Raw genomic sequence first — 19,787 nt, forward strand, 5'->3', positions numbered from 1 at the left:
GCAAAATTATACCAGATAGTTAATTACAACTTTCTTTTAAGTAACCTCCATGTTTTGTGGTACAGTTCCCTTTTCGAAGCTTCATGCATTTAAAGGTCATACTGTATTATCACTTAATATTTTTTGGCTTTGTAGGCAAATTTAGGCATCTTTATTGAGAGAGTTCTTGATGCATGAAACCCATTATTACAAATAACTTTCCCAATAGCTGTTTTGTTGATCAAAAAATTCTCTCAAAGTTAATAGGTCAGGTAGATAGCTCAAGTCTTTGATTTGTGATTAAATCCTATAATCACTGTCAAAGTGCATATTACATACAACTCATCCAAACCTAAAATAAGTGTATCTCACTCCTAAAACACGCACTTTCATCTTCACATATGCTCTCAACATGCTTTCATAGCTAATAACCACGAGAAGCCACGACAAGAGAGCAACACTGTCCTCTTTTTTCTTACCTTGGCTGTTTGTCTCACAGATAAAACACAAGTTTGTTTTGTTTTGTTGTTTTTTTTAAAAAGGGACATTTGGACATTTAAACTTAATGCGCAAGTGTAAACTAAAACATGAGGACGCATGGTAGAAGCTCCATGATCACAGTTATAAAGAAAACTCCATGGAACAAAACATGGACCCCCTGCTTGCTTGAGTCAACATACAGTATATACCTGACATATCTGACTTTAAGATAGGATAAGATGAACTTTATTCATCTCACACTGTGGAAATTCACTAAAAGGTGGTTTAAAAGGTTCTAACATGCAGTCAGCGATTCTAATCTAACACTTTTTGTCAAATTCAGCAAATGTCTCCTCAAGGGCCACTAGGTGTCCGTTCAGTGCGCTGAAAAAAGTCTGGAGATTATACACAGGCTCTAGACGGAAAATAAATTGGCTCGAACTGAAACACACAATCCTATTCCAGCCTGTTAGCAACAGCTGGCATTTGTGCCTGTGCATAGAACAGGGGAAAGGCCGTCGATGTTTAAAGAGAAAGGCAGTGGGAGCGAGAAGGACAGTAAATCATGCACATGATGTTTAGGTGTTGAGTTCAAATATCAACACTATCTCCACCTTTAAATGAAAGATTTCCACATATAGTGTGAATAAAATAGTTTCCTGAAAAGTGACACAAGCAGGCTTGGGAAGGGAGGTGGTCCATTTGGGTGTGGTTAGCAGGAGGGGCAGCAGTACGGCTGGCCCCTCCCTCTTCCACACACCAGGCTGCGGTTGTGGTCTTGGAGAAAGACAGGGCCGCTGTCTGTCCCACCTGATAGGCAGAGCAGAAGGTGGACTGGCCGAGCTCGCTGACCTGCCAGATGTCTTTCCCGGGCATCATCCTAGCCCCCCCGAGACCCCCACGTACCATGCCCTCGCCGCTGGGGTACAGGCTCAATGAAGGCGGGCGCTCCGCTTTGCTGCTGGCACAAGAGACACAGAGAGGGGTGTAGACTAACGTCAGACTATTATTTATGCATTTTCTATATTTAATCACTTTTTCTTCTCCAGGGCTGCAACCTATCCTGGCATGCATTAGATGCAAGGCACAAAACAACCTGGACAACATTTCCAAAATATGCTCATGATCTTTGTTGCTGCGTTAGATGAGAAGACTGATACCACTATTATATCTGCTGTCATATCTGCACAGTAAATATGAAGCTATAACCAGTTGCCGGCTAGCTTATTCTAGAGTCTGGAATATAACACTCCATAAAACAGCGACTTGTTGGTTTTACACTTTGACAGAAAAAAAAGTGTTAATTGTGCCCTTTTTTAAACCAAACTTGTGTATATACAGGTTTTTTTAAACAAAGGAAAACCCGTTAAAAATAGTTGAGACTTCTTTCCTGTGGCAAGTAGACCAGAGCAGTGTACACAGCTCTGCAGCAGATGGGTATGCCTTTCTATTTTGTTTTGTTTTACTTTCTGGTGAGTCATGATCAATGTCACGGACGGGCTGCATAACAGGTTCGTTAAGAGAAGAAAGCAGCATGGAGGCCAGTGAAAAGGTTATCGTGGTTGCATTATTTCTTATACCTGTTACTTATTGAGTCTCTCTCTTATACTTGGTGACAACTAAATTTGGAACCATGTTGCTGCAGAGACGGAGGTGATGGTATTTTTTTGGCGGCGCGTCTTCATATTGCACTGGAAAAGGGGCTAAAATCAGTGCATCGACCCATGTGTCAGACAGACAATTGGAAGTAGAACTGATAAGTACCCATGTCTACTGCAGAGTCATCTGTCATGGAAGTGAATGCTGAGTGTAACCTTTCCTATGAAATACCAAGGCCAGATGTTAGTGGATGTTAGTGTTTTTCTATCCAGTGGGAAAGGGGCTTTAGTGAGCTTTTGGAGTGCTAGTAGGTTGCTACTTTCAGACACAGCCAGGCTAGCTCTTAACCCCCGTTTCTAGACTGTATGCTCAGCTAAGCTAACTGGCTGCTGGCTGCAGCTTCATATTTCAATCCCTCCAGGATTTTGAGGGCTCTTTTTCTGGGATTGTTGCCATCCAAAATGCCTGATTTCATGACAGCTTTTCTAAAAATGTGCGATGCATGTTGCAATGTTTATAGGTAGGTTTTGTTTCTCAATAAAATTGCAGGAGAAAGTGAAAATTACAAAAATAGTTGCGATGCTGTCTGGGATTCTGGACCTATTATTATGAACATTCAGTGCTTCCCACAGAATCAGTATCCATTTGTGATGGTGTGGGGAGAGACAATAGTTGATCACCGTGATAGGTGTTGTTGCCGTTCAAAGCAGCACTGAAGGACTGCCTCTGTTAGCAGCTCTCCTCCTGCTTCCTCTTCCCACTTAGCCTGAGCTTGCAAAACAGCAGTGACTAAACATTTAACAGTGGTATCAGTCTCATCTAACTCTTGGTAAAAATGTGAATACATGTTGAATGGTATGTTTTGGGCCTGTATGGAGAGCCTGAACACCCAGAAAAACACACATTAACATGGGAAACTCCACACAGAAACAGCAAATGCCTGCAGTCAAAGCTGCATCCTGATATATTAATAACTGTCAATGCTAAAAATGTTGTTGTGGAAACAAAGCACAATAGGGATAGAGATTCAAGGGGAAAGGCAAAATGGCTGAGCAGAAACATTTGCCTCACGAGCTTTCTTAACTTACTGGGGATACAAATGCAATTCATTCAAACAGGCAGAGTCAATAATACAGGCACCCACAGGCAGTTTGCGGAAAACTCAACACAGAGATGATATCTAAAGACATTCCTACAAAATAGTTCCTTGTATGGCTGACTAACTATATGCAATGTTTTAGTTGTGTGGTGCCTGAACAAAACTGACTGGAACTGTGTGTGCAGGCTGCAAATCATTGTCTTCATAGTTCTGCTGCTCTACAAAACATTAGACATGCACAGCTCAAATTGCTACCATTTTTGTTACGTTTACATAAAATCCGGTGTCTTTCACATCAGAATTTCTTTAATTCAAGGTCTGCAGAAAAATATGATTGCTTCCTTTTTGCATAATAATATTGTTTCAGTTTTGGTAAAGAGACAAGACAAGCAGAGCAGGCAAACAGACAAACGAACAGACTGACTGACAATTCATGAGGGAGAAAGAGGAGTAAATATGGATTGCATTGCTTTACATGACCTCTGAACCATTCCTTATTTCATTATTAGAATGCAACATTATTGACACATTCATTGTAATAAATTATTGTCACAAGCATCATTGTCAAAGCAAATGCATAAAGGAATACGTCTTTACACAAGGTTTCAAGGCATGGCAAAAATATAAGGTGGGGCATCGGCAAATCTTAAGTCTCATCTTAGGGCAAAAGCAGGCCGGTTTAGACGGCGGAGCTCAGGGAAGAGGTGTGAGGGCATTTGTGGGACCATGTTGGATTTACCTTTTCCTCCATGTGTGGCGTTGACTGTGCAAGACAGCAGCACAGAGAGCAAGCCAGCAAGACAGACAGACAGACAGACACTGATTAGAGAAAGACAAGAGGCAGGAACATGCCATGACACATGAAACCACACAAACACAGACACAAACACACTTTTAAACCTTCTCAAGTTGACTCTAGTTTTAACGTTTTTTTGTTTGTTTTTGTTTTTTTACAATCCTGCACTTTTTGAAGATTTGGAGAAAGTGATTGTGCCTTTGAAGTAGTGGCTCCAACACTATGGAACTCTTCCATCAGGTTTACAGTCTGTGGTCTGTTTAGAAATTTAAAAAAAAACAACTGAGGACCCATTTTTTCAAAATGGCCTTTGTCCCGCCCTAAATTGTCTACTGTTTGTTGCCTGGTATGTTTCTGTTCGAGGCCTCAGTAGCCTGTATTTGATCTACATTTTACTTTCTTTTTGTTGCTTTATTTTATTTGTTATATTGCCTTTGTTTTTATTGATTGCATGTTTTATTGTTTGATTGCTTGATATTATTTTGTGAAGGACTTTGTGAATTTCATTTCTGTGAAAGGTGCTATATCAAATATATTTTATTATTATTTATTATTATTATTATTATTATTATTATTTGATACTATTAGCACTGCTCCAGATCATCAGCAGTTCATTAAGAAGTATTGAAATGCTATAAGTCCGATCTTTGTTTATAATCTAACCATAATGACAACTGTCCTTAAAAAAAAAATCACAACAAACCATCATGACGGATAGATTTGTACAGAGGCCGGATGTAGGTGTTGTTTATACCAGAAGGTACGTTAAATCTAGTCTAACTCACTGAATGTATGCCGTGGCTATAAGCCTGCTATTGGGTGACTGATTTCGGCTGACATTCAAGGCATTCAAGAAACGCAGTGCCAAAAACAGACAAATATAGTAAGGTGAAACAGCAAATGAGAATGAACCTGGGGTTGGCTATTACTCTCACTTTTACTGGTGAGCACATTTAAAAACAGTAACTGACAATGCTGCATAGTATACCTTAAATATTCATTGCAATTGTTGTGCCTTCAAAGCATCAAATTGATTTAATAATGGCACATGACGCCTCCTCCTCCTAAAGCTCTCTCAGCCTGCTGTGCGCTGATGGGGACGATCAGATATAGCGATCAGTTTTCTATGATATGAAGTAAATTAAACGACAACTTAGTAAAATTTAAGTACTATGTTTCAAACATTCTTATCGATATGAATCAACATGAAGAATGCACAAACATGTCAATTATTTCCCCGTATAATAACAAGCATCTTCGGGTAGAACAAACTTCTGTTTCCACTGCATTCTTTGTGCTTTCCTGAGTAACGTATTTGGATTTGGGTACATCCCTAATAAGCAAACACCGGCCTCATTCAGTGCTCTGTTTTATAACAGTTGATGAAGATTTGCGGGATTAGGATGCCTTAGACAGCGTAGCTGAATAGATATTTAAGACACTGTGTATAGTGAACACGACTAATCTGCAGTTCAGCTACAGAAGCTGCACCAGCTGTCCCATTCCTCGTCTCGCTTCACGCTTATAAATATTCAGGACTCATGGGTCGGGCCAATTGCTGAACACTGCAAGCTGGAAAATAAACTCCAAACTTTCTTTTTTTCTAATTATTTCCCTTAAGGCTCACAATGGCTGCCAGGTTTCTTTGTACACTTCCTTTCCTTTCTGTCGATGGTTAGAAAGCAGCAGCTGTTCATCACGACTCTTGACAAAGAGATGCCAGCATCAGCACAATGAGCATGTTGAAACATGAACAGCCTAACACATTCAGGACAAAACATAAAACATCTGCAACAAGATGATGGGTGAAAGTTACGATTAAAATCCACACAAAAAGATATACTCGCAACCTATACACACCAACACATGTTAAAATGACTCACGTTCGTCCACAGCCGGGGCCTTCTGATTGGCTGTTGCTGCCCACCTGCTGCATTTTGGACCGCTCTATGTGCTCGACGTATGTCTGGATCATCTGTGATCCACAATAGAGAGAAAAAGAAAAGATGTGAGAAGAAAATTAAATGTTTAAGGACAAGAAAGCATGAGAGACACCACTGAATTTGGTAAGTAAAGACGTTGCATGTAAAAGGATTATAATGATTTAATTACAAGATCTATAATCTGCTAAGTGTTGAATGTTGAGATTACAGAGCTCAGAGGATCATACAGGCTTTTGCATATTGCTGTTAATTTATGACAAATCACATTAGCCTTATTGAAATGCTTAGTTAATTGTTCAGTGCACCATAAGAAAAACAAAACATGCAAAACATTGGTACGCTCCTTTACCACAATATTTTGCCTTATTTAGATACTGATATGGCAACAGAAATTTAAGAAATTATGCTAGATATGAGAAGTCTAGGGACTATAGCTAATAAGTTGTTGGGCTGAATGTTACCTCAGTGTGGCGCTGGTGCAGAGCATTGTACTCTTTCTTCATGTCTGATTCTCGTTCTTCCAACCGAGTGACTGGGAGACAGAGAAAAAGAACAGTTCAACAGCACAAAAACACCACAAAGACTCTGATAATTGTCGCAAAGAGACACCTCTGAATTGTTTTTTTAAACTAATGTTCAATCTTAGTTTGCAGTATTTATTCAATTTAGCTATTTGGCTCTGAACTCCACTGTCAATACTGCCAAAGAAAATATGACAAAAGAGCCAATCAAATATGTATAATCGTATTCATTAAGTACTGACAAGTGAACAAAAGCGTCATAATCTAAAAATACAACGTCCACCAACAGTGTGTCTACTTCCCATTCAAACTTCCCATTTTAGCTTTAGTGTTACTTTTTCTTTTATTTGTCTATCTGACAATAGTTTGAAGAGCAGCAGAGTTGTTAACTGAAATTCATCAAATAACTTTTAAAACTCGATTAACGTCCTGGTAACATGACTAGGCCTTGAAGGGTAACTTTGGTACTCTTCATGGGTCCAGTATTAAGCAAGAGGTCTACAGCCCAGAGCAGGGCAACGTAACCACACTGTGGATGTTCTCACTGTCAGCGTATGTCCACTGAGAGTGTTTGTTTGTGCAACTGACAGACTCAGATTACTACTGTAAGTGTCTGACAAGATAATGGAAGGGAAAAATAGCCCCAAAATGTGAAAATATGCTGGCCCAAAACACGCTAAATCACTACTTATTTAAATGGAGTCTGGTGGGTTTGGTGGTAGGGATTTCGGGGCTGTTTCTGGTTAAAATAAAAACTACTCTTTATCAAAAATGTTTATCTCTGGAGGAATCCTTTCCATGTTGTCAGACACTTATGACAACTATCCGAGCCTGTCGATGGCAAAAAAGCACTTTTGTGGACGTAAACTGACGGTGCTGAACATGCCCTAAGTCAGTGGTTCCAACTGGTGGGTCGCGGTCCAAAAGTGGGTCACAGACCCATTCTGAATGGACCGCAAGTGACTCGCAAATGTGTCAAGTTTGTAAAAAAACTACTTTGTTTTTCAAGTAGAGTAAATTTCCAGCACAGAATTTTTATCTTGAAGTGCCATTTTCTGCTGCAGAGTGAATGACTACCGGACTAGCTCAATAACATGGCCAAATGCAAGTATGATGCTCAACGTATTAAACTGTTGGACCTCGAACTAATGGCTAAGGAAAAGTCTGGACCCCATGGCTGGACCCAAAGTGGTTACATTGCAGACTGTTTTGAAGCTGCTGGCTGAAGCCCTGTCGCTATCCACTGGACCATTTTTTAAAAACTCTTGTTCCCATTAGTCTCTTAGACACAAGAACATTGGAAAATAGGGTTCAGGTTGAAAAATACCTAAGTTCTCCTTTAGGCACTGCTCTAAACATCAGTCTTTCATTTTTTGTCCTTTTAATTACCAGTGTCACAACTGAATGCCAATTCAAATGTGTTCCTGCTTATAGGAAATTATTTTGTGTTGGAATTTTCTTGAAACTGACTATGGCGATCGTGACTTCAGCTCTGCCTGGGACATTCATCAAGAGCAGCCACATGTGCTGCATGTACAGTATATTACGGGAACTCAGAAGTTTGTAGTAAGGATGTCTGTCCACTCACTCTGGTCAGAATAGTTCTTTGTCTTGAGTTCCTGCTGTTTCGCCTGCAGCTCCAGAAACTCCACCTGTATCTGCAGGTCCTTCTTCTCAGCTTCCAACGCATCCTCAAATTCAATGAATTTCTGATGGAAGACACATGAACAAAATAAAGGTTTTCACACAGTTGGAAATACATTCATAAACTGCACTAAAAGTGAGAAGTTTTATAGCATTGAGAGTACTGTATATGGATTAGATCTGTGCAACTATATGGAAAACAAACCAGCACAATAAGATTACTATGCTTGTGGTAAATACACTGTTATTATGTTTATAACAGCAATCACCCTTCAGGACAGTACGGTGACATTAACAGTCTGCCCTGCATGAGTCAAAGTGTAGGTGTGTTATTTATAAAGCCTTTGTCCTCTTACAGAAAGATTGGAGTTTGTCAGCAGCTCTATAAAATACCTCAATTGGTCCTACAGTGTGCACATAAACTCAGTGAATGAGGAACATTCAAACACAGAGCTGCCTACTTCCCCCTTTCACGTTGCCTGTTTGTTTTTTTTATTTAAAGCTGTTCACAATGACGTCCTTTTTTCAGTGCAGCAAGTCCACAAAGTCTTAATACTGTAATCCTCTGACTGCAGGGAGACTATGGAACCAGGAATATGCAGCGGGCATGCACCACACAAAAGGCAAATGCTACAATATGATGACCTTCAGGATGATACAACAAATACTACTGATATCTAGCCCTGTGGAGAACAACAAAACCTACTTGTTTGTCATATGCAGAGTGGATTTTCGCAGGAAAAACGAACCACTGAATCGTTTCAGCTACTATCTGTCTCTACCTCTGATGAGAAGAGGTAGCAGAGATGTTGCTCTTCGTGCAAGCTCATTTAACAAGACAATTCTCCTTAGAAAATCAACTTCAATGTGACTCAATAAAATGTGAATTTGCATCTTATCATCAATGACCAAGCTGGAATAAAAAGCCATCATACTGTTTTGTTTTTGGACCTTTGCTACCAGTAAAAAACAAATTAATAAATCAAATAAACAGTCTGACTACATACAAACTGTCTTTCTTAAAATGTAATATTCATATTCAAGAGGAAAGTTTAATCAAATAACAAAACAAAACAACAAGCATATTTGTGTCTATTTCTGTGGGGTGACTTTGCAGAATGGTTTGGATATAGAACTTTAGCATAAACCAAATATAAATCAATTGAGAAGATGTACAAAAAATAAACTTTACAAGGTATGGAAATGAGGATGAGCTGGTAGGCTAAACGTGAGGTAATTATTCATTTTTAGTTATATCTAACTGACACTGGGTGGATTTTTGGATTGTACATCATTTTTTTGGGAGTTGCATACATGTTAAATATTGAGTTCATTGTTTGAGTTATGGAGAAGGGGTAAAACTATAAGTGTATACATCTTCCTACTCCTTTTCAGACATGTGAATATTTAATATTCTTTATGCTGTTTATGAGGATAGAGAGTTTGCTATGTTTACTGTTCATTTTTTTTTTTACATGTTCAAAATGAACTGATAAATCAAATTAAATTAAATATCTAAGGGACAGTGACAGTCTGGTGCTAAAAATTTAGTGCTCCACACAAAAAGAATAACCCTTCTCTAAATAGATAAAAGCAGGGACGCTTATCGCTCATTTTAGGTGTCTTTTTATATTAAGATTGTAATGGCCAGAAACTAGGGACAACCATTGTGCTGTATAGTTGTTCTAGCTTAAGAACAGCAGATCACAGCTTCTCGAAATAATATCCTTCGGCCTATCCCTTAGACTGGAAACACGTCCTACAGCACTGCCCTTCAAATGCACTCCTCTGTCCCACACTTGTACCTGCATCACCTAACCTCTCCAGTCCCCATAGTATTTCCTACTAAAATGGAGCGCTACAGAGGTACAGCATGCAGTGACAACAAACATAGTGGTGCATTTTTGATTCATGCAAACAAATACACACAACGTATGTATTTAAGGGTTGGAATTCTGTGTTATCTTGTCCAGTACGAAAAACTCAGTAGGTAGTCATGTGATGAGTGAGTGAAGCTAATGCGCTTCCCTGACAAACCATAGCTAAGTGACTGCAATGTGGGCATACTTACAACAATTTACACAGTGTACCTGACCAGAGAGTAAACCGACAACAGCATGAAAATAATGACATGCAGTGTAACGTATAGTCTGTATTTGTTTTCAATTAGTACAAAACCTTGAGGAAAAGTTCTCAAGTATATGTTCAGAAATGTATTTGTGACCAGGTTGAATCAGTAGACCAAGGGGCCATTTTTATGGATTGAAGCCAAATTAAATCATTTTTTTTACACTACACAGACAAAAAGGAAATCGTATGAAAAGAGAAGGTGATAAGAGCATGGTCAGGGGCAGAGATAATCTATTTTCTCGTGGTCAGCACTCTTTAAGAAATGTAAGTGATACAAAGTGATGGATCATCCCAGCAAGCAGCCTCAGAGCAACACAACAAACAAAGATGCTACAAAATGGCTGAATTTGTTAACCTCAGTTTAGTAACTGTAATCTTGGATATCTTGATGAAGGCTTCATGAGCAAACACGGAGCTGTGGCTTTGTTTACCATTAGCTTGAGCCTAATAACCTTGTAATCTGAGCCGCTTTTTGCTCGTTGCTCCCAGTGTCTTGCGAGAGGGTGTGTTACTGTTTTCCTCGGGCTCTGAGATACTCTCTCACACTGCCTTTTCTTTGTATTAGCTTTCGCCTCTGTCCGATCTGGCCTGTGCGTTCACTCGCTCATGCTGCGGCTTTCTAAAACACAGTCTATTTCTCTCTCTGCTTTTGTTGTTCTGTCTCTGCTCCTCATAAGCACAAATCAGGTTACTGTGCCAGGCTCCCTCAGTGTGCTCTGTGTACTATTGATTTCCTATAACTCCCCACCCCTCGCACATTGTCCCATCCCCCATTATACCCCTCTGATAGTCAGACAAAACTGTCTGTTTATTTGTTCCACTTAAATTAATCACCTAATTTCAGATGAAGATGTAAATTGACTTCTCTCACTAGATGCAAACATAACCCTAGGTCCTGAACACCAAATAAAATAAAATAATCAAATACAGTTGACTGTAAAAGATGACTATATAATATCAAATGGTAACTTTAGTATGTGTCAACCTGGACCCCTTTTCCCCATGAGTTTGAGTCTAAGTGGCTAATGGGAAAAACAGTTTTTTAAAATTGGTCCAGCATTGAGTTGCGAAACTGGCTGCAATGTAACCACTCGGAGCAACTTGGCATCATCACTTTACGTCCACAAGCTTGTTTTTGCCACCGACAGGCTCAGATTATTATTCTATGTATCTGACAACATAACAGAAAGGGTCGCTACAGAAAAAGACCTTTATGTTAAAGACTAAGATCCTTTTTGTTAACTCAGAAACAGCCCTAAAATCACTATCACCAAACCAGCCAGACCCCATTTAACAGCAATTTTATCATCATAAAACAAACTTTGTTTGAAGTCAACAGAAACATGGACAACCTCACAAAAACTGTCTTGGTTTGACTCTCTACTGTTCAACAATAACAAACTTTGGTTTAGTTGAAATAAACCCTTAATTCACCCAGTTATATGTGTAAATATGCTGGCTCTATACATGCTAAAATTACTGTTTATTTCAATGGAGTCTGGTGGCTTAGTGACTTAAGAGCTGTTTCTGGTTTCACAAGAAGAATCTTACTCTATCTCTGTAGTGATCCCTTCCAAAAGTTGTCAGACACAGAATTACAATCTGAGTCCGTCGGTGGTAAAAACAAGCACTTTTAATAGGCGTACATTGAACTGCAAACATCTCCCTGAATGGTTACAGTGACACAGCAAGTCGCTATATGCCAGACCAATTTCAAAAATGGTTCCCATTTGTCCTTTGACACATAAACATGGGAAAATAGGGTCCACATTGAAAAAAGAAACAGAAGTTAGAGTCTATATTGGTTAAATTGCTACTTAGAAAAATGCTTGAGTTATAAATAAGGCCAAAGCTTAACACTCAGTAGGTGTGGGTCCAACATAAAACTGAGTTTTTGCTTCAGGGTCTAGACAGAGAAAGTTAAAGTATAAAACTACATGCTTGTTAAAAGTACTGAGCAAGGCACTTCACTGCCAACTGCTTCAGTGAACTGTTTTGGTAGTCAGTGGAGGAAAACAGTACTGACAGCTCCTCTGCGTCAATGTGCCACTACAACCCTCCCTGGATACAGAAAATAAAGATTATAGACCTGATTTCTATCGCAACAATGGACAACATGACAAAAACAGGACTATAACCCATGGACATGTGTGCCACATAGTAAGTTTTAACTCTAGGTTTTCTGGTGAGCAACAGAGGATGATGAACAATGTCACTTTCAAGATCTTGTGGGAAGATAAGTGCCGCTTTTAAAGCATGTTTTATCAGGGAGTGTTATGGTTTACTGAGCTACATCAGTGCCAGCTCACTGACTGATTTAATTAGCAGTTCTGATCTCTATTTCCAAGGAATATGCAGTCACTATGACATTTCCTATCTTCTCCTCTGCAGCGACTATACAGACACTTTTAGTTTCAGTTTTGGTTTCACTGTAAAGAAAAAAACATGTCTAAACCTGCTGGCATCTAAAACAATGGTCTCCGCCGCCTTAGTTCCTACTGTTACCTGCAGTACCTTCTGGTTTACAAGTATTAATTACAATGCGACTACATTTTATAATACAGGATTTTGTCTGTCATGACATTAAAATAAGCTTAGATATGCTAACACCCAAATGTTAATATGAACTGGCAAAACTCATCTCAATTAACAGCTTACAGTGAAAACAAACTAGACAACCAGCACATGGAGGAAACACAGTTGGAGAGAGCAGATGATGAAACAGGCTAAAAGCTGAGCTAAGCTGATACTAGCAGGGGCTGCCAGTGATATGCTGAGGCCTCTTTGGATGGGGAGGAGGATTAAAGTTGCTTTATGATGCCTGCTGGATCCCACGGCTGCTGTTACACTGGTCAGAGGGGGGAAAAAAAGATTTGCTGGAGGTGGAGCTAGGCCGGTAATGTAATAGCTCCGTATTGATGTCCACTTTTATTGTTTGTGTCCCTGTTCTTGCTGTGTTTTCAAGTGTAAACGCCCACTGAGAGTCGTGCTAACAGGCTTCATCTGTCAAAGCTTGGCCGGCTGTCCCTTTATCACCATATACTGCATGTACCCTATCATGTCCTTACTTTGTTTTTGCATGTATATTTGCATTTGGAGACTTCAGCTGTGTTGTATGGAGGCTCAGGTATAATATCTGTGATGCATGTCTGTTATTGTTGTGTTAATGTTTGCAATGGTGGAAGCACTGTTAATGATAGTCATGACAGTAACAGCTGCAGGTCCAGTCTATAATAGCAGTATTAGCAGACCTGGAAACAGTATGAGCTATTGTATTAGTATAGTAGTAAATAAAAATGCTGTTTACCATACATATAAATGTGTTTTTATGACAGTCCGGGCTCAACAAAGGGACTGTTGACCTCAACATCTTGGCTTAACTGGTATGGTGTCTTTGCGATATCCCTGGAAAGCTGATTTAAATTAAAAATGTATTTTCTATAGGCCTATCATTTCCATTTTGCAGGACTCAAGCATCATTGTCTTAACCAAGACTGAGGTTATCTGCTGTGTAAAAACATACTTTTAATCCTTTGATGTTTTACTTAAGTAAATTTTTGATTCAGGCATTTTTATTTTTACTTAAGTCCTGTAGAAAAAGTTCAGAGTTTAAGTGCATTCTTGCAGGCTGTTCTGCTAAAAAAAAAACTGTATGACAGCCCTCCAAGTTTTATTTAAGGGTTACAGATTTTCTCAACAGCTTGACAGAGGAGACTATGTGTTGGAAATTTGTAAGCAGTGCATTGAGACTAAAAATAATCTCATGTCACAGGCCTAAACATGAGTCACATGTCTGGTGAAACTTCTCAGTTCAGACTGGGCACCGTGACTATGAAGGAAGCAGGGTGAAGCTGGATGTGATGATGCGGGTGGAGAGGCCCACCAGAGCCGGGGGGGGGGGGTGACTCACCTCCTCCGCCTGCTTGCGAAGCGCTTTCTCCCTTTCGTACTGGGTGATGAGCTGCTCGTTGTCCTCCTTCAGCAGCTCCAGCTCCACTTCGTGCTCCTGGTTCTCCGTCAGCACCGCGTCCAGGTTCTCCAAGACGTTCACCACCAGCGGCATCAGCTCCTTCACCACCTCCTCGTCATAGCTGCGGATCAGCCGCTCGAACTCCCGGTAGATGCTGTTGGCCAAACCGGACACCCGCTCCGACATGACGGAGCCGGAGCCGTAGTCGTCCTGGTAGACCACCTCGTCTATCTGCAGCTCCATCATCTTGGCAGCTGGAACCGGCTTCTGTTGTCCAGATGATGAGGCTGCGCTCAAACAGTTATTCGGGCCTGTAAGGCGAGACTGTCACAAGGTTTGGATCCGCTCAGCGCAGAAAGAGGGGGACATTCAATCACAGTCTTTCCTCCAATAAAGAAAACACTTATGCCATGTTGCAACAGCACAGATTCACTGAACGACACTGAACTGTTGCTGTGTGTAGCGGCGCATAACCTTGAAATTTCTGGTTCTTATATTTTGATGTAAAGAGGGCCCCCTCCTCCTCCACCACCAGCCCGTTGTATTGCGGCCCAGCTACTGCTCTCCTCCCGCAGAGAGCATCTGATCCGGGGAGCAGTGGGTGTGGAGCGGGCCAGCCTGTGAATCGGCCCTCGTTGAGCCCATGCCGAGGAACGAAATGCCTTCGTCGATGATATTGCACCTGCCTCTCAGCAGCCGCAGCCATGGACCCCGGCCATTGCTGGCAGGGGAAATAAATAAATTAATAAATAGGTAAATAAATAATCTAACGCTCCCGATCCCCGCCGATGCCTAATCCGCCACTATGACATCGTTTCCTCCATGTTTTGTTCCCCCTTCCAGCGGGCGGCCGACGCTGCTGGCCAGGCTCGGGCGTTGATGGTGATGTCTCCCTATGGGAGAGGCTCTCCCTGCTGTTCAGATGGAGGAGCCAGCTGACCGACTCTGGCTGACGTCACACCGTCTGCATTGAGCAAGCGGGCTCACTGCGTTAAGCCAGGCAGATGATACAGGAAGTCAGCTTCACAATTTTAAAATAAAGCTACAAAAATCTGAAGACTTAAATTATGGTCATGTTAAATAAGAATAAATGCTCAGCTATTCAATGAAAGAGTTTTTTTTTTTAGTTTACTGGTTACCAGGAGTGCTAGACATCCTGTGTAAAGAAAGTTGTGTCACACTGTCAGGACAGACAAACAAGGCAACCCGCAAGGAAATGGAGCAGTACCACCAGAAATTGCAGGGGAAGATTAGCCAACAGTTCAAGTGAGACATGACCATAAGACACAACAAAAACATTTTTAAAATGGCAGATCTTTATGAGTTTGTACAGGCTGGTCAGATATTTCAAACATTGATGTGATGTTTCTTTACCTTTCTTTACCTAATTTTTAGAAAATATTTGTTTAGATATATTTCCTGTAACTAACATCTCACTATATAGTGATCTAGTTGTTAAATTCTCATTTAAAACACTGTGGGCATGACCTAAGTGCCCTCAAAAGTAGCTGACAATGTTTTCTTTTGTACGTTGATAACATCATGCTTATCAATGGTTTTATTTTGAAGTTTAAACCGGAAAATGTAACTATCTTCATAACCAACTTGACCTAAGTCTGCAGCACTACCTGGTGCTACAATTGAATAATAATGACAATGCACTCTCCAAAAATGAAATATAAATGCTTCATAGCCCAGACAAACAAAAGTTATACATGATTAGTCCATAAAAAATCTAAAAGATTATCTTAAAGGTTAGAATTTGGTAGTCTATTTTAAAATATACTTTTTTGTTTACTTGCAGCTAAAATTGTCTGAGCACTGGCAACAGAAGTGCATCTTCTTAATGATCAGTGTTCAGGTGGTGCCTGCAAAAGCCCAGTCTGCTGTAAATATTGTTTTAGTGTGCGCATCAATGCCTTGTCTAAAGGGGTCAGCATATGAGAACTACCTATAACCAAATATTTTGTATCACAGAGGAAACAGCTCTGTTTTTGAAAAGTTACCTCTCAGTTTGGTTATGCAGGAACTACTGAGTGCAGCTCAGAAGGCAGAATCAACCATCATGAGTCAACAGGCTGCAAATAGGCACCAAACACCTTAAAATAATTATTTAATCTACTGAAATTATCTTTTAGTAACTAAAGAAAAATGATCAGGAATAATAAAAGTGCTGATCGAGAATCTATATGATCTTGGAGAGCATATATAACTTCTTTTTGCAACAGGTGCCACCCTTACTGAGTGGTACAAGTGCTGCTCTATTAAAAGCAATGATAGCTTGGATCAATAGTGGTTTAAGCGCAGCAGCAGCTCCACATTGAAAATGAATGCATGAAGAGATAGAATTATAGTTAGGCTCAAGTAAGATTTCAGAGTTTGTGGAGAAATGTCGCTTTCCACAGTCAGACTTTTCTCAGGTACTTGCTGCAAATGCACATGACTCTGCAAAAGAGATGAACAGAGTCTTGTTGTGTTATATTAGTATAAGGAAGGAAGTATATTTCCAGTTGGTGTTTTATATTAGTAACTTTTGTACACATTAAAGGGACACTTTACCCCAATTCAACAACACACTTTTCCTCTTACCTGTAGTGCTATTTATAAATCTATATTGTTTTGGTGTGAGTTGTCGAGTGTTGGAGGTACCAGCTGTAGAGATGTCTGCCTTCCCTCTCTGGAACTAGATGGCGCTCGGCTCGTGGTGCTGAAAGCACCAAAAATTTGTATTGCTATAAACTCAACAGCAATTCTCTTTCCAGAAATCATGACCCAGTTACTTAAAATAATCCACAGACCTTGTTGTGAGCAGTTTTATGTTGGAACTTTTTTCTTTCTACTGAACTAAACCCGTCAACCATATCACTGCGCAGAAGAAAGCGTGCATCTATGCTATCTCACCTAGCACCACTGAGCTAAGTGATGTTACAGCTCAGCCGAGGATGCTGCCATTATTTATATGTCTCACCCTGAGTAGGTGCATGCTCGCTTCTGCGCAGTGATACAGTTGGTGTAGATGGGTAGATAGAAAATAGTTTTTACATTATTGAATGCTGCACTGAAATCACACAGCCAGTAATATTTAATATTATAATAATTAAATATATTATTAATATTTATACCCACATCATGTGCAATAACTGAATTAATTAATTTATTTTGTGTGTAATAATTTTAACTTATTTTATATTCATGGCATATGCTGGCACTGCTTGTGTGTGCATGCGTGCAGTGTGTGTGTATTTAGAGTATGAATGAATGATATATTATCCCCTCCTTTATTATTTATCTATTACTTTTAGAATGAGTTCCATTTTATTTTGCGCATTGAATTTTGTTGTATTTATTTACAATGACAATAAAAGGAATTGAATTGAACAACTCACAACAAATTGGAAACACACACCAAAACCATCTAGACTGATGAACATCACTACAGGTAGGAAAAAAGTATTTTTGATTTGGGGGTGAACTGTCCCTTTAAAACATACTGGATGCTACACTAAACTAAGAAACACTATACCTACCTACCTACCTACCTACCTACCTACCTACAGAGCAGGGTTGCTATTGTGACTATTGACTTGTTGCACACTTGGTATTTTCCTACTGGCACTTTAGTTTTTATTTGCGACAGTTTAATTTGCACTACTGTATTTTATTTGCACTATTTATACTACAGGTTTTTTATTGCACTCTTTACGATTACCTCCTGGTCTAGGGCAAGCTTAAGGAGCCTTTATTCTTTTAGCCTTGCCTGTTATGATAAAGTTGATGTATTTATTTCATCCAGTAGTCCTAATTGCACTATTATGTTATTCAAATCTGCGTTGTGTGTACTACATGGTTGTCTAGTGTGTCTTGTTTGTATATGATGGTTGTAACAGACTATGCAGCTATGTAGCACTATGTGCCCAAAACAAATTTCCTGCTTGGGACAATAAAGTTTATCTTATCTTATCATACCTACCTACCTACCTACCTACATACACAAACATATATATACACACATATACACACACACACATATATATATATACATACACATATACATATACATATACATATATATACATACATATATATATATATATACATATACATATATATACACATACACATATACAGTGGTGTGAAAAAGTGTTTGCCCCCTTCCTGATTTCTTACTTTTTTGCATGTTTTCCGCACTTAAATGTTTCAGATCATCAAACAAATTTAANGCTGTCCTATCTGTGGGGTCTTGAGGCTGTAACCACCCTACCCTATTATTTTAAGGCATTAGTGTTGCTGAGCATAAATTATACCTGTTGATCATAGAGCAACTGACAACATCTGCAAATCATTTCAGAGAGGAATCATTTTCAGAGTAGTGGCAGATCCTTATCAGGCCTATGTGATAAGCTTTCTTGTGGTTAAATTTGCATGTTTAAATGTGTATATATATATATATATATATATATATATATATATATATATATATACACATTTAAACATGCAAATTTAACCACAAGAAAGCTTATCACATAGGCCTGATAAGGATCTGCCACTACTCTGAAAATGATTCCTCTCTGAAATGATTTGCAGATGTTGTCAGTTGCTCTATGATCAACAGGTATAATTTATGCTCAGCAACACTAATGCCTTAAAATAATAGGGTAGGGTGGTTACAGCCTCAAGACCCCACAGATAGGACAGCATACATATGAAAATCACTTCCAGACAATAAAAAATTGGGAAGGAGCTAAGAACGAGCAGCTTTCACTTGAACTTTCTTTCAGTCAGACAAGTGTAGCTTGGGCTATTGTTTTCTCCTGAGAGGATTAACAATGGAGACAAAAACTGGTCAATGAAGCATAAAAACGGTAGGTTAAGGGCCCACAGCTCCAAAGCCAAATGATTCTTAACTACCTCCATATTCAGTAAGTATTTCCAACGGCACAACCTAAACTAAAAATAGTAAATACTTGATAACAATACTCATACGGTTCTCTTTAAATTGAACTCTGAAAAGGAACACGGCTGTATTAATGTTCAATATGCAACAGTCACACAGAGGGTTCAGTTGTTCTTATTTCACTCAGTAGGTGGCAGTGAAATACTGATAATATTTACATTTCACACAGTTCAGTTTTCCTCACAGGCTCACCGCAGTAGGTGGGTGGTCCTCTGAAACCAACAATCGGTTTGAAGTTTAGGCCTGCTGCTTGGTACTGCATCAAAAGTGGGAAAACCAGATGTTAACTCACATGAACTGGGATCAACCCAGTTTGAGTTGTGAAACATAAATAAGCTTTCATTTTTGTTAACATGTTAGCAGAATTTACTTGGTATCGCTTTGCTACTGATACTTGGCAACTAAACATTTTCTTTAAAACATCTTGCAATTCAATATTGCTTAGGTAATAAGTTACAATGAACATAAAACATAAAACGACACAGTACAGGGCAGAGAGTTTAAACTGAAATCAGCGTAAGTGGCTTCATACAGATCAATCTGAACATAAGTTTGACTTACTCGAGTAACTTGGGATTTCTCAGCTCCCGTTTTCCTCCTGCCATTGAGTCACAGGATGCTCGACATCAAGGTGGTGCAAAAGTAATGTTAACATCTTGAGCTTTTGGTACA

At 39.4% G+C, this 19,787-nt stretch overlaps 1 protein-coding gene across 17 annotated transcripts in view; it reads right to left on the reverse strand.

Moving 5' to 3' along the window:
• The window catches only part of mapk8ip3 (mitogen-activated protein kinase 8 interacting protein 3), a 41,073-nt gene extending 25,756 nt beyond the window's left edge, over window positions 1–15,317 (reverse strand). For 3 of the 17 annotated variants that reach the window (XM_050069537.1, XM_050069525.1, XM_050069528.1), the window contains exons 1-6: window positions 14,102–15,317; window positions 8,006–8,126; window positions 6,358–6,428; window positions 5,837–5,928; window positions 3,897–3,920; window positions 1,270–1,420 (exon numbers count right to left, since the gene is read on the reverse strand). In XM_050069537.1, the coding sequence (XP_049925494.1) occupies window positions 1,270–1,420; window positions 3,897–3,920; window positions 5,837–5,928; window positions 6,358–6,428; window positions 8,006–8,126; window positions 14,102–14,407 (765 nt within the window). In that variant the 5' untranslated portion in view covers window positions 14,408–15,317. The remainder of the gene's footprint in view (window positions 1–1,269; window positions 1,421–3,896; window positions 3,921–5,836; window positions 5,929–6,357; window positions 6,429–8,005; window positions 8,127–14,101) is intronic. The other 14 variants (XM_050069522.1, XM_050069526.1, XM_050069520.1 and 11 more) reach the window with 11 other exon arrangements.
• Between the last annotated feature and the right edge of the window lie 4,470 nt (window positions 15,318–19,787).

Source organism: Epinephelus moara, chromosome 18, assembly GCF_006386435.1.
Source record: "Epinephelus moara isolate mb chromosome 18, YSFRI_EMoa_1.0, whole genome shotgun sequence".
Lineage (NCBI taxonomy): Eukaryota > Metazoa > Chordata > Actinopteri > Perciformes > Serranidae > Epinephelus > Epinephelus moara.